Source organism: Balaenoptera musculus, chromosome 1, assembly GCF_009873245.2.
Source record: "Balaenoptera musculus isolate JJ_BM4_2016_0621 chromosome 1, mBalMus1.pri.v3, whole genome shotgun sequence".
NCBI lineage: Eukaryota > Metazoa > Chordata > Mammalia > Artiodactyla > Balaenopteridae > Balaenoptera > Balaenoptera musculus.
The window spans coordinates 153,138,492-153,151,533 of NC_045785.1; the positions used below are offsets into that span (position 1 = coordinate 153,138,492).

Sequence of the window (13,042 nt, forward strand, 5' to 3'; positions counted from 1 at the left end):
GTTTTTTCAGATTTCTCTGTAGTGCCTAAGAACAAAATTATTTTAAAACCAAAAGCTCTTTGTGTGCTTGGTTTGGAAATGGCTAGCTAGGGGGAGCTGGTGAGACTACAGATGACCCACCAGGAGCTCGGTGGGGCGGGAAGGAATCCACACGGCAGAGTAGTGTTGCGAGAGGTGGGATGGAACATTAACTGGGGGCCTCTGTGTCCCAGGCCTCCTGTGCAGTGCTTTACATCATGGACCCCATTTAATCCTCATGGCAGCCCTATGAACAGGCTATTATTCCCACTATATAGTTGAGGAAATTAATGATCCAAGGAGTTCAATAACTTACCCAATTTCACAAAGCTGGTTGAGCAGTGAGTGGAGGCCAGGCCTTCCTCCAAGTCCATCCTCTTTCCATTTCCCCATAGCACAGGCCAGGTCCCGAGGGGGAACGGGGGAAGTGGTAAGTTTGTTCTGAGGTTGACCTTGTCCAAGAAGGCCTGGGGTACCCAGAGCATGGACACAGGTCTCCTGGATTCAGAGGCTGTCATGCTTCCCCTCGGGCCTCAGTAGTGGCTTTGGCCATGCAGGGTGAGAAGCTGCTCTTCCCTGACCTGGGAATGACCGCAAGGGAGGCCTATGAGCTCATTATAACCCAGGCTCTGAATCCTGGGAACCTGCCCCATCCTCACCCCACATCCTGGCTTCAGTTGGAGGAGGGGGAGAGTGAAGTGGAGAGCTCCACACTATCTTGGGATCTTGCATATGACCCTGGGGTGAAAGGGCCTTAAGGGTTCCTTATCAACAGAATGCCTCTGGTTCAGAAAAATTAGCCTCTTTGTGTGCCTCTGTGTGTGTGTGTGTGTGTGTGTGTGTGTGTGTGTGTGTGTGTGCATTTGGCAACTGGGGTCAGGCAGGAACTAACTATGGCAGCCCTGGGGACTAAGGGGAGTTTTGTAGCTTTTGCCTTTAGGAAAACAATCTCCTAGCACAGTTCCATCTGCTGAATTCACCTCCTCTGGGCTGAAGTGGAAGAAAGACTGTATCTTTGGACATAGGTTGCCATGGCCTCTGGGCCTGACCCCCTTGTTCGAGATGGTGCCTTTGGTGGTGACCTTCAGGGACCGAGAAGGCCAGGAGCAAGGCTAGTAGAAGTAGGGAGGTGGTCCTGGCCTCAGCTCAGCACTTCCTGGCCTCCTTCCTCTGCCAGTCTGCTGCTGACCCCTGGAGATGGTGTCCATGAGAAACCCGCATCCGTTCGAGACTAAGGGCTCTGGGTTCCCAGTGTGGCCCAGGGTCTGTGTTATGGGTTGAATTGTATCCCCTCCCCGCAAAAAAAAATATGTCAAAGTTCTAACCCCCAGTACATCAGAATGTGACCTTGTTTGGAAACAAGGTAGTTGCAGATGTAATTAGTTAAGAAAAGGTTGCACTAGAGTAGGATGGTCCCCTAATTCAATATGACTGGTGTCATGTGAGGATGACCGTGTGAAGACACAGGCATACAGGGAGAAGGCCATGTAGAGATTGAGGCAGAGATTGGAGTGATGCAGCTGCAAGCCGAGGACAACCAAAGACTGCCAGCAAACCACCAGAAGCTGGGAAGAGGCCAGAAACGATCCTCCTACAGGCTTCAGAAGGAGCGTGAGCCTGCTGACAAGTTGATTTCAGACTTCTGGCCTCCAGAACTGAGAGACAGTAATTTCAGTTTGCAGCCACCTAGTCGGTGGTGCTTTGTTATAGCAGCGAGGAAACCAGTGCAGCCTGGGTCTGAGGGTAACCCACAGGAGCCCTGTCTGCGTCCTGGCATACAGTTCCCTCTTTGAGAAGGGCCCCTCTGTGGCTGTGTCTCCATCATTCCTCCTATCTTGAGGGAAAGATGGCCTGTGGGAGTTTAAGCACTGGGATCCAGTGGAACCCAGCCCTGCCTTGGCAACCTCATGAATGTCCCCACTCAGAGCGCATGAGGCCTGCAGGCTACTGGTTGTGGCTGGCGGGGCTTGCTTCTGTGTATGCAGAAGGACATGGAGACTGTGACTTCATCTCTGCTGGCCTAAAAGCCCTGGGCTTAGCATTTCCAGGGGCCAGGAAATATCAAGACGTGCTTCAGTGGTTTTGCTACAGTCTGTGATTACAGGGTCTGATGGGACAGACTCATTGGTGCTCAAATGTGCTTTTTATAAAATCCCGAACCACTCCTCTTGGAGTCTTCTGTTCCCCCGCTCCGTCCAGCTCAGCGTGAGTCTGTAATAAAAAAAATGTTCCTGTGGTTTTGGTGCTGTGTGTGTGTGCGTGTGCACGCGCACGCATGTGTGTCAGCGAGAGGCAGAGCAGAGAGAGACAGACAGAAATTGAGAGATTCAGACGCACAGGTGGACACAGAGTGCCCGTGTCTGCAGGACACAGAGTTGAAATAGGAGACTGGAAGACTTCTTCCTTTCTCGAGACGCTCTCCCCTTTGGGAGCCGGTGGCAGCTCTCCCTTGAGGTAGAGCTGGCGAGTTTCCACTCCTTGGCAGCCCCGGAGAATTCTTCATCGCTCAGAGCTTGGCCAGGAGCTGGATAGGTGTGTCCCAGGAGCAGAGCCCGAACAATGCCTCTCTGTGTGGGCTCTGGCCTCGGTGCTCCCTTATCAAAGCCGTGGCATTTCTGGGCACTGCGGGCAGGGGAGATTCGGTCTGCACACTGCCTGTGCCCTTCACCCCCACCAAGGGTGAGGCCGTCCTCGTGCCGGGCAGAGATCTCCTACTGGGGGAGCTCAGGAATGCATGTGGGCGCTGGCAGGGTTATGGTGCGTGGCTCAGAGTGGGCTCTACCCATCCCCTCTCCAGGTGAGAGCACAGCCCCTCCGGAGGAGAGTTGGGAATGCCCAGAAGAGGGTGGGGTGTGAAGGAGAGGATGTCGCATGGGCCTCACCTGCAGGCATGAGGGAGGTGAGCAGTAGGGCTTCTAAATGCCATCCCAGAAAGGCGGTCAGGACTTCAGACCACTGAGTCAGAAGGTTGCAGGGTTCTGGAATCTCTTCATGTCCCCACATTTGCTGGGTGCTCCCCTGCAGGCATTAATGGCAAAACCTGTACAAGGAATGTGGTCCAGGTGCTTATCTTTGGGAATGTAAGGGAAGGGGGCAGCTGGGGAGAGTGGGGGTCTCTTTCCAAAACTCCCCGAGAGCGTGGGGAGACGAGGAGACCCACCCCTACCGCCGCCCCAGGACGGAAGTGCGCTTCACAGCTTTAAGAAGATAGTCCCAATGTGCCCTGGTTTTGGAGCTTGTTAAAAGGAAGGGAAAGAGTGTCAGGAGGCTCAGCCCTTATCAGCCAAAAGTTGTCCCCACGTCCCCAGGTTATACAAACAAGTCCAGGCTGTCGTGTCCCCTGCCGCATCCCCATGCACCCGGGATCACAATCGAGCAGCCTTCTCATGGAGACTCCGGCAGCCTCCCTCAGCTGGGCCTTCTGGCTGAGCTGTGGCACCTCCAGGACAGGTGACCCTGGCGGGTCCAGCAGCTTCTGTGAGAACCAGCCTCAAATCTGAGCATTTTGCCTGCTGATGGGCTTGTGTTGATTTCTCTTGCTGCCCACCTTTTCTTCACTCCCATTCTCCATACACACTCCCCTCCCCTTGCCTGCTCCAGCCTCTCTGCCTCCTGCCCCCTTCAACTTCACCTCCCTTCTGCCAAGAAGGCTCCAGAGAGAGCCCTGAGGAAGCTGGAGACTGCTCGCAGCCTTGGCTCTGCCACTGAGCTGTGTGTCATTGGGCACCTCGCTTTACCTCTCTGAGCCTCAGCTTCCCCATCTGCGAGGTAGTCCCCCAGACTCTTTGCAACTCTGGTCATTAAGTCTTACTTCCATGGAAGTGAACATTGTCTAGGAAATAAACATCTGCTTTTCCCCGAAGCACCCAGTTTGGGATGTTGTCTGTAAGCTGTGTCAGCTGGGTTAGAGAAGCCACCCCACATTTCTAGATGGGGCAGGGTCAGAGACAGGTGACAGCCCTTCCTGTTGATAATAATGCTTATGTCCCTGGAGGCACCTTTAATTTATTAAGACCTGTTCCCCCCCTATAACTATAAACATCCTTGTGCACTAGGCAGGGCAGTTAGTACCTATATTTTACAGACTGCAAAACAAGGCCCAGAAAAGTTAAGTCCTTCCCCAGGGATCCGTGACCCCTGGTGATTAACATAAATTAGTAGAAAGAGAGCCAGCCAGAGCCAGATGATCTGCCCTTAGAAAGTCACCAATGTCCCTAGGCCCCAGTTTCCTGTCTGTAAAGTGGCAGTAAGAATGGTTGCATGGTCACGCACAATAACAGAGGTGCAAATAGTTTGCAAACTGTAAAGCACCTGTTCACCTTCACCATTCATGGTGGCGCAGAGAGCGGGTGACATTCTCACGGTGTTCTCCCCCCTCCACTTCCCTCCCGCGTGCTCTTCCCTCCAGGAGATACACGCCATCTTCCAGGGTATTTCTCTGGGCCTCCTATCTGGCCCCTAATCCCCCTGTGGTTCTCTCCCTCCAGACTGTAAATTCACCTGCCACCCGGAGTGCCGCAGCCTGATCCAGCTGGACTGCAGTCAGCAGGGAGGCCCCTCCCGGGACAGACCCTCTCCAGAAAGCACCCTCACTTCGACCTTCAGCCAGGTAGGCAGCAAGGGCTCAAGGACCAGGCTGGGAACAGCCTCCGAGGTGTCCCGGGCTCCCCTGTCCCTCCCAGGAGCTCTGGTGAGGGGGAGGTGGTGTGAGGGTTCCACACACGCTGGATGTTGGGGTCCCCTTCTGGCTAGATGGGGTCCACAGCACACACTCTGATTCTACACCCAATTCTGATGTGGGGGGCGAGGGTCCCACACCACCAAAGCAATCATCTGACACCCACTGGGTGTCCTGCAATTCACCTCAGTTCTGGCACCATCTGTGCGCCTCCCCACCACCACTTCAGATACCAGTTGCAAGGCCGTGTTGTCACCTTCTACAACTCCCTCCTTGGGTTCAATTAATTTGCTAGAGCAGCTCAGAGAACTCAAACATTTTACGTACTAGATGAGCAGTTTATTATAAAAGGATCTAACTGGGGAACAGCCAGATGGAAGAGATGCAGAGGGCAAGGAATGGGGCAGGGACACAGAGCTTCCATGCCCTCTCCAGGCGCCACTCTCCCTGCACCTCCACGTGTTCACCAACCCAGAAGCTCTCCAAGCCCCAACTTTTTGGGTTTTTATAGAGGCTTCATGACACAGACATGATTGATTAAATCATTGGCCATTGGTGATTGATTCATCCTCCAGCCCCTCTCCCCTCCCCAGAGGTCAGGGGGTGGCACTAAAAGTTCCAGTCCTCTAACACTTGGTTGGTTCTCCTGGCAACTAGCCTGCATCCTTAGGTGGCGTCCAAAATCACCTCATTAACATAACAAGAAACACCTTTGTTGCTCTCCTCACTTAGGAAGTCCCAAGGGTTTTAGGAGCTCTGTGCCAGGAAAGGAGACAGAGACCAAATATATATTTCTTATTAAAAAATCACAATATCAGCCACCCTTTTCCAGGTGGCTGGGGGGATGGAACAGAATCGGTGACACAGGGAAGTCTGTCACTATTGAGAAGTGCCCTGTAGTCCACCCCAAGCACAGAGCCTGCTTTGGCCTAGGGCTCCAGCCATAGGTGTGGGTACGGGTAGGGGTAGCGGTGGGGGTCCCAGAGAAAGCTCCTGAGGACCCTCTGAGGCCTCGTAGCCCTGGGGCAGTGGGGATGCTGGGGCTGAGGCTTCTCAGCACATCGTCCTGCCTGCCAGTCAGCCAGCCAGACCAGATCAGCTTCAGAGGGACTGTGCAAATGTTCTTTCCCTGTGTCAAAGGACCGGGAAGTTGATGCCCAAAGCAGCTCTTGGTTCTGGGCTTTGCCAAGCCACTTGAACTAGGGTGTGTCTGACCTTTGATGTTGAGGATTTGGGAGGGAGACAGGAGAACGTTGCTTTTAATTCTTGCATTGATGAAACATTGATTATGTACTCTGTGCCAAGCACTGGTAAGAGTGGGGATAATAAATGATACATCATAGTTCTTGTCCTCAGAGAGCTTACATTCTGGCAGGGGAGGCAGAATACAACCAAATAGTATATAGTGTGATGCATGTTTCAATAAAAGTATGAATGAAGCATTTTGAGTATACGGTGCAATTGTTTCTGTTGGGAGAAATCAGGGAATACTTCCCAGAGGAGGTGACAATTACTGTAAGCCTTAATGTATGAGTCAGATGTTGCTGGTTAAGGAAGTAAGGAGTGTCCATCCTTACTGTAAGGACATCATCCATTTATTTATTTAACAAATATGTTTTGAATGTCGAGCATGTGCCAGGTCCGGGAATGCCAGGGACTTAGTGATGCAGTAAAGTAGGGGAGCAAGACTTTAATTAAACCCCATGTTTCTGAGAGAAAAGCCCTGGGTGCTGTGAGAGACAACACAGATGCTGAGTGAGTGGTTATTTCCTCAAGAGAATACAAGTGGGCTTGGGGAATCGGGGTCCAGTCCCAAGTCCCCAGACTAGCCATCCACACGCTTTTTCTGACCGTGATGTACATGCTCAACAATGTTCAGTCACCTGGTCCACCCATGGGTGCTGCCGGCCTCCCTGCTGTTCCCCAGACCTTTTTCTCCCACTGGGAAAGTAGTACTAGAAAGCAAATATGATGTGTATTTTTATAAGAATGATATTGAATTCGTTCTAAAAAATATGTTTTTTAAATTCTGTACATCCGGAAGAAACTTGGAGCTGCCCCTCTCCACTGCTGCCGCGCCCCGTGGCCCAGGCCTCGCTGAGCCCTCAGACACCCTGGCCATGGGGCGGCCTGGGCCATCCGCAGTGTGAGAGCGGGCAGGCGGGAGGCATCGTTCCCGCCTCGGGCCCGGCCGCTGCCGCCTGCCCCGGCTCCCAGCATCATGCACGTAGCCGTGGAGTTCCACATCCGGCACAACTACCCCTGGAGTAAGCTGCCAGTCAACGTGAGGCAGAGTCTTGGAAGTTCACAGAGAGAATATGAGAAGCAGGTTGTCCTGTACACTATTCGCAGTCAGTTACAATATAGAAATACTTAAACATGTCAAGAAAGCTGAACCCAAGTACTATGGGGAACTGTACAGTCGAGAGCATCTCATGCGGTACCCTTACCATTCATCAGATATGGTAAAGGGCCCGAGGATAACACCATGTTCATATTATCCTGGGATCATGGATGACATTATGAACAGGGAGAAAAGTTATGATTCATTGCCCAGTTTTACTGCTGCTGCCTGCCTAAGGCTTCTTGGCATAGGAAGAAACCAGTACATTGATCTGATGAACCTGTGTAGATCATCAAAAATTTTTTTCAGAAGGAAAAGCGCCCATGATCTTTTACCAGTAAAGCCAGTGGAAATTGCCAGAGAGGCATGCTGAGTGGTGTAGGCTGGCTATATCACAGAAGATGACATAAAGATATGCAGTTTGCCTGAGAAATGTGCTATTGATAAGATCATTGATGCAGGGCCTCAACTCTCTGGATCACTAGATTACAATGTGGTACATAGTTTATGTAACACAGGATTTATTTATCTGGATGTGCTGATATCTGATGACAGTTATATAGTAGTTCCTCCTCTTGCAGGTTTTGTAATGAATCGAGTGCAAGGTGATTGTTTTGAAACTCTGTATTTGTTTCCATAGATGAGCATACTAGTATTGCAGGTCTTGCAAATGTACTTGAGGCAGACCTATCCCTGGTTAAGAATGCTGTGTCATTTGGGGTACTGCCAATTGGGGTTTGCCTACAAGATAGGACTTCCCTGGCGGTCCAGTGGTTAAGACTCCACGCTGCCAACACAGGGGGCGCGGGTTCGATCCCTGGTCAGGGAAGTGAGACCCCACATGCCGAGCTGTGCAGCCAAAAGATTTAAAAAAAAAAAAAAGGACAAGAAATAAATTTGGATCAACTTCGTTCATCATGGAGGAATGCTCCATCCGTAAACAGAATAAAGTAACTCGTTTATTTAGTATGAGAAAAATATTATGTACATCCTCCGCACACTTTGGAATTGGAACTGTTTATAACGTAGTCTGAATGTAACCATACCTCTTGGGAGGGTCTCGCCCTGTCCAGGGTGAGAAAAGGAAGGGAGACAAATCTGACCCCCAAAGCCCTGGTGAATGACGCGAATTTTTGCTGAAGGTTTTCTTTAGAAGATGGAGGAGGGAAGTTACATAGCACACCATATAACAACATTTACTAAAAATCTTATTTAAACGACTCTTTATTTTCCCAATTTTATTTCCCGTTGGGAACTTCCAAGTCTCCCTTCTTTCTGTTCCCCTCGAGCCTAGCCATCCCCCACCCCAGAGCCTGCTTACCCCACTACATCCTGCATTTCTTTTTTTTTTTTAAATTAATTTATTTATTTTTATGGCTGTGTTTGGTCTTTGTTTCTGTGCGAGGGCTTTCTCTAGTTGTGGCAAGTGGGGGCCACTCTTCATCACGGTGCGCGGGCCTCTCACTGTCGCGGCCTCTCTTGTTGCAGAGCACAGGCTCCAGACGCGCAGGCTCAGTAGTTGTGGCTCATGGGCCCAGCTGCTCCGCGGCATGTGGGATCTTCCCAGACCAGGGCTCGAACCCGTGTCCCCTGCATTAGCAGGCAGATTCTCAACCACTGCGCCACCAGGGAAGCCCCATCCTGCATTTCTACTTTGGGTCTCTATTTCTTTCTCTAGAGCAGCAGGTCTCAAATGGGAGGGGGTGATTTTGCCCCCCTCCACCAGGTGGGACATTTGGCAGTTACTGGAGACACTTTTGGCTGTCACAGCTTGGAGGAGGCCACTGGCACCTAGTGGGCAGAGGCCAGGGATGCTGCTAAACTGCCCCCATCGCACAGGAAAGCCACAGCCCCGCAACAAAGAATCATCTGGCCCCAAACGTGAGCAGTGCGGAGGCTGAGCAACCCTGCCCTAGAGTGGCTTAGCCAGCTCTCAAGTGGGTGGGAGGGAAGGCCCCAGAGCAGGGCCTGGGGTTTGCTGCATGCCTCGTCTCATTCTCAGGATTTCAGTGAACAGGTGTTTCCAGATCTGAGTATTTGGAAGCAGAGTGACTCCCTTCCCGCTGTTGGGGAGATGAGTCAACCTTGGAATTTTCTGGCAGGCTAAATCAGGGCTGTGTCTAGAGCAGAACCACCACTGAAATATAGAAGAAGACACGTAGAAGGAGCCAAGAGTCCCTCGTGGGTGCAGCAGAGCAGCGCTCCCACCGGCAGCCAGCCTGGAATGGGGTTTGCTCCCGGGCCGGCTGGGTTGGGCTGCAGTGTTTGCCTTGGACAGGCCTGGCTGCGTGCTTCAGGCACAGCTGGGACAGGACCTAGCCTTCTGTCAATAAAACCTGGGCCCTGCTCCAGGCTAACTCGCCTTTTTCTAAAAAGCTTGTTTGTGCTGATTTCTGCCTTGGCTCGATTTTCTGTTGCATACCAGGATGGAGCTTTCGTTCACCTTGACCTCGTCACCTGGTCTGAGCTAACCAAATATGCGAGTGCCGTTTTCCGGGTGGGGGTGGGCACTTGTTGTGGTCCGGGCCCAGGTCAGAGCTCCACTAGTTTGGAGGCACATGGCTGTTAGGAGGTCTCTCCGCTTTGTTCTTTAAAACAAAAGAAAATCATTGATCTTCCTCCATCCAGAAGGAACCACTGTTAGTTAACATTTTTATATTTTCTTCCTGTACATTCATACATTTTTCAAAACACAGTTGAGATCATCCTGTAGGTAAGTGTTTGGCCTCAACCTTTGAAAAGCAGTAATCCCAAGGTTCAGTCTGTCTTCTCTTTGCCATGCCAGACAGAGGCGGGGAGGGAGGAAGGGGCGGGCGTGTGAGGGGGCAGGGATGGGCTCAGAGCCCCAGCCGCACTCACAAGGTGTGTGGTTCGTGCATGTCTCTCTCAGGTGGAAAAACAGAGGAAGAGTGGCTGGGAGCTGCCTATGTTTTTGTCAGTCTCTCCTTGGAGATCTCAGAGGTCTGTGATGTCTGGTTTTTCTCTTGGGTACCCATGCTGACCAAGCAAATCCCCTTCAAGTCTACCCCAGATCCCTTCTTCAGTCTTAGCCTGTTTCCTAGAGGACATGGTTGGCATTGGCTGAAGATCACAATACGTTGCCAAAACAGCTGCAGTTCCTTTATTTGGGGGCATGCTCCAAAGATGTTATACTTCAGGTGGTCCTAAAGGTGCTCTTATCCTGTCATCCCTGTGATGAAGAAAACTCCCGGTAGCTCCCCAGTGCCCTGGGGATGAAGTGAGACCTCTTCTGGTTTGGTTCAGTCCTTTCCTTGCCTTTGGGGAAGCAGATCCCAAGAGAGGAAGCCCTTGCCCACAGCTGTTGATAAAGCTCATCATAACCCGCTGCAGCCCAGGGGGGTCCTGGCAGCTCTGTTCCCTAGGCCTTTGTTGCCACTTTTCTTGGTACATGGAATGCACAGATGACAAGACTAAAACATAAGCACTCTTCCTTCCACTCAAATCACTTGCAGCCGGGGAATGAATCTTATATCCATCAGGCCCCGATTCCATCCCCTCCTCCTGGCCCTCCAGAACCCAGGAGCAGCATTCAGAAACCAGGCTCCCAGGTCCCCGCCTGCCAATTCCAGCCCCTCCCACAGCAGTTCCCAAACCTCACTTTGGCACTTTCCACACTGAAGATTCTGGCCATATCAATATTCCACCTATGCTACTATTTACTTAATATTTCTCTTTACATAGATTTGAGTAAACTTAAACTTATGTTAAAGGAAAAATTTAAAATCCTTCAATCACCATTGATGTACTTAAGATTTTTTTCCTGACACACATTAAATTAATATTTAATCTCTAAAATTAAAAAACAGTATGCCTAAGGACGGCCTCAGATTCCTTCCACACATCGTTATGGGGCCAGGCATCGTTCTGAAATATTTTCAGGTGCCCTCAGTGGGAAATTCCCCCTACAGAGGCTGCACTCTGGTCATCTGGTGCCCTGACTACCAGGGCACTGGATCCAGCCCCTTCCTAAGGGGCACCGTGAGCAGTGGTGAGAGCCGCAGGGGTGCCGGGATGGAAGTTCCAGCCACCAGCACTAAGGCCAAGGTGCTTTACAAAGGGGGGATGGATCTGTATGTACTGACAAGGAATAGTGCCAACAGAGACAAGTCACCCAGTGGTACATGCAGGACAAGCCCATTTGTACTTTGTACATATGTGTGTATGTGTGTATGCGTGTGCGTCTAAATGCAGAGTGAGGGCCTGGAGGGCGCCCAGCCAACTGTTCGAAGGGATTTCACTTTGGGAGGGGGTGGGTGGGAGGTGATGGGTAGAATGAGAGAACTCTCGACTTTTGCTGTTTGCTTCAGGGCTGTTTGAATAACCAGATGCTGTCATGTGTTTCTAGTGTAACATTTCTAAAAGGCAATACATATTTTCTTAAAGAAAAGAAAGAACCCTGGCCTGAGTGACAGGAGAGCTAGGTTCTAATTCAGATTGTGTAGATGACATTCTTGGCATGTGACTGGGAACAAGCCTCTTAGTTTCTCTGAGCCTCAGGTTTCTCCTCTGAGAAATGCTGGTTGTGTGGCTCCGGTGAGAAGATGTATGTGAAAGCGTGTCAGTATCACCGGGTGACATTCCAGGGCCGACTTTGGTGCTTCCAACAGCCTTACTGGATTTTTTATCGTGTCACCCTGTGATGGAAACCCTCAGCAGCTTCCTATTACCCTCAGAATCAGTCTAAATCTGGATTAGCACACAAAACCCTTCATGGTCTGGCTCTGCCTACTCTCCACAATACCAGAAAGATGGATTATTCTCCTGGATATAAAACCAGGACACTACAGCTTTGTGGTTTGGCGGGTACTTGTTGCTACAAGACTTACGATTATCCCCTCCTCTGCGGCCTGAGTTATTGCTCTACTCTGTTGATAAAAAGACTCAAGACCCTGTCTCCATTCACCACAGGGACAGACGGCTTCCAGGGTGGGTCAGCCCGGCCTGCTGGTGTTTCAGCCTCACAGGTCAGGTCGCTGCTGCCTTTCTGCCTATGCACCCCACCTCCACCCCTAGCCCACCGCTGTCATTCCTTAGCAGGGCCCCCGCTGGAATCCCCTCCCTCAGCCCCTGCAGCCACTGAGCAATGACTCAGCTGGCGTGGAGAGCCGAGTTTCCTGGCTCCCAGCCCTGTGCTCCCTCCGCAGCCACACCAGTGTCACCCTACTGGGGGCTCTGCTTTTCCAGAACCCTCCAGAGGAGGAAGCGCCTGTGACCGGTCTTGCCCCGGCCCTCCTCCCAATGTCACGGGCTGAGCCCAGAACTACCACACGGGGGAGCCAGGGAGCCGGGAGGGGAGAACCTGGGGAACCAGGTCTATCTCTGCGGAGAGGCTGGGGCTCCCTAAGTAACGCTCTTTTTTTTCTTTTGCAATAAGTTTATTTTTCCTTTGAGAGGGTCACTCAATCCTTTCGTGACCCTTCTCTGTCATGCTGTCTGCAGAAAGAATTGAGCTTATCATATGGCCTGCGTGAAGGAGCTTACTTACCTTCACTCATACTATGAATTGTAACAAAGATTTTTCATCTTAAAACAATATAATAATATCATTACTATTAAGCTAAATGCTTTAAAGTCACAAAAACCAATAAAGCATAACAAGATGCCTTCTATTTATCACTCAAAGCCTTCTATCCTGGTATACCATTTCTTCCTTTCACCATGATACACTTCTAGTCTGATTTATTATTTCTTTGTGCCTATAAGTTCACAACCTTTTCTCCTCTGCACACAGATTCTGATAATGACGCCTAAGTAACACTCTTGATTGATACCTGTACTCCTCTCTGGGAATTCTGGTCCTGGGTCTCCTCTGAAATGCTCGATAAAGGTTTATCAAACTGAACTGTGACTGATAACAACAGTAGCTAACATTTGTTGAGGCATACCATGTGTTCTGTCTGTCTGTTTTATCAATTATTGAGAGAGGGGTGTTGAAATCCCAACTATAATTGTGGATTTGCCAATTTCTCCTTAAAGTTCTA

General features: G+C 50.7%; 1 protein-coding gene across 1 annotated transcript in view; it reads left to right on the top strand.

Annotated features, from left to right (window-relative positions):
• The window catches only part of RASSF5 (Ras association domain family member 5), a 71,587-nt gene that overhangs the window by 22,647 nt on the left and 35,898 nt on the right, over window positions 1–13,042 (top strand). The window contains exon 2 of the mRNA XM_036861887.1: window positions 4,506–4,627. Within this exon, the coding sequence (XP_036717782.1) occupies window positions 4,506–4,627 (122 nt within the window). The remainder of the gene's footprint in view (window positions 1–4,505; window positions 4,628–13,042) is intronic.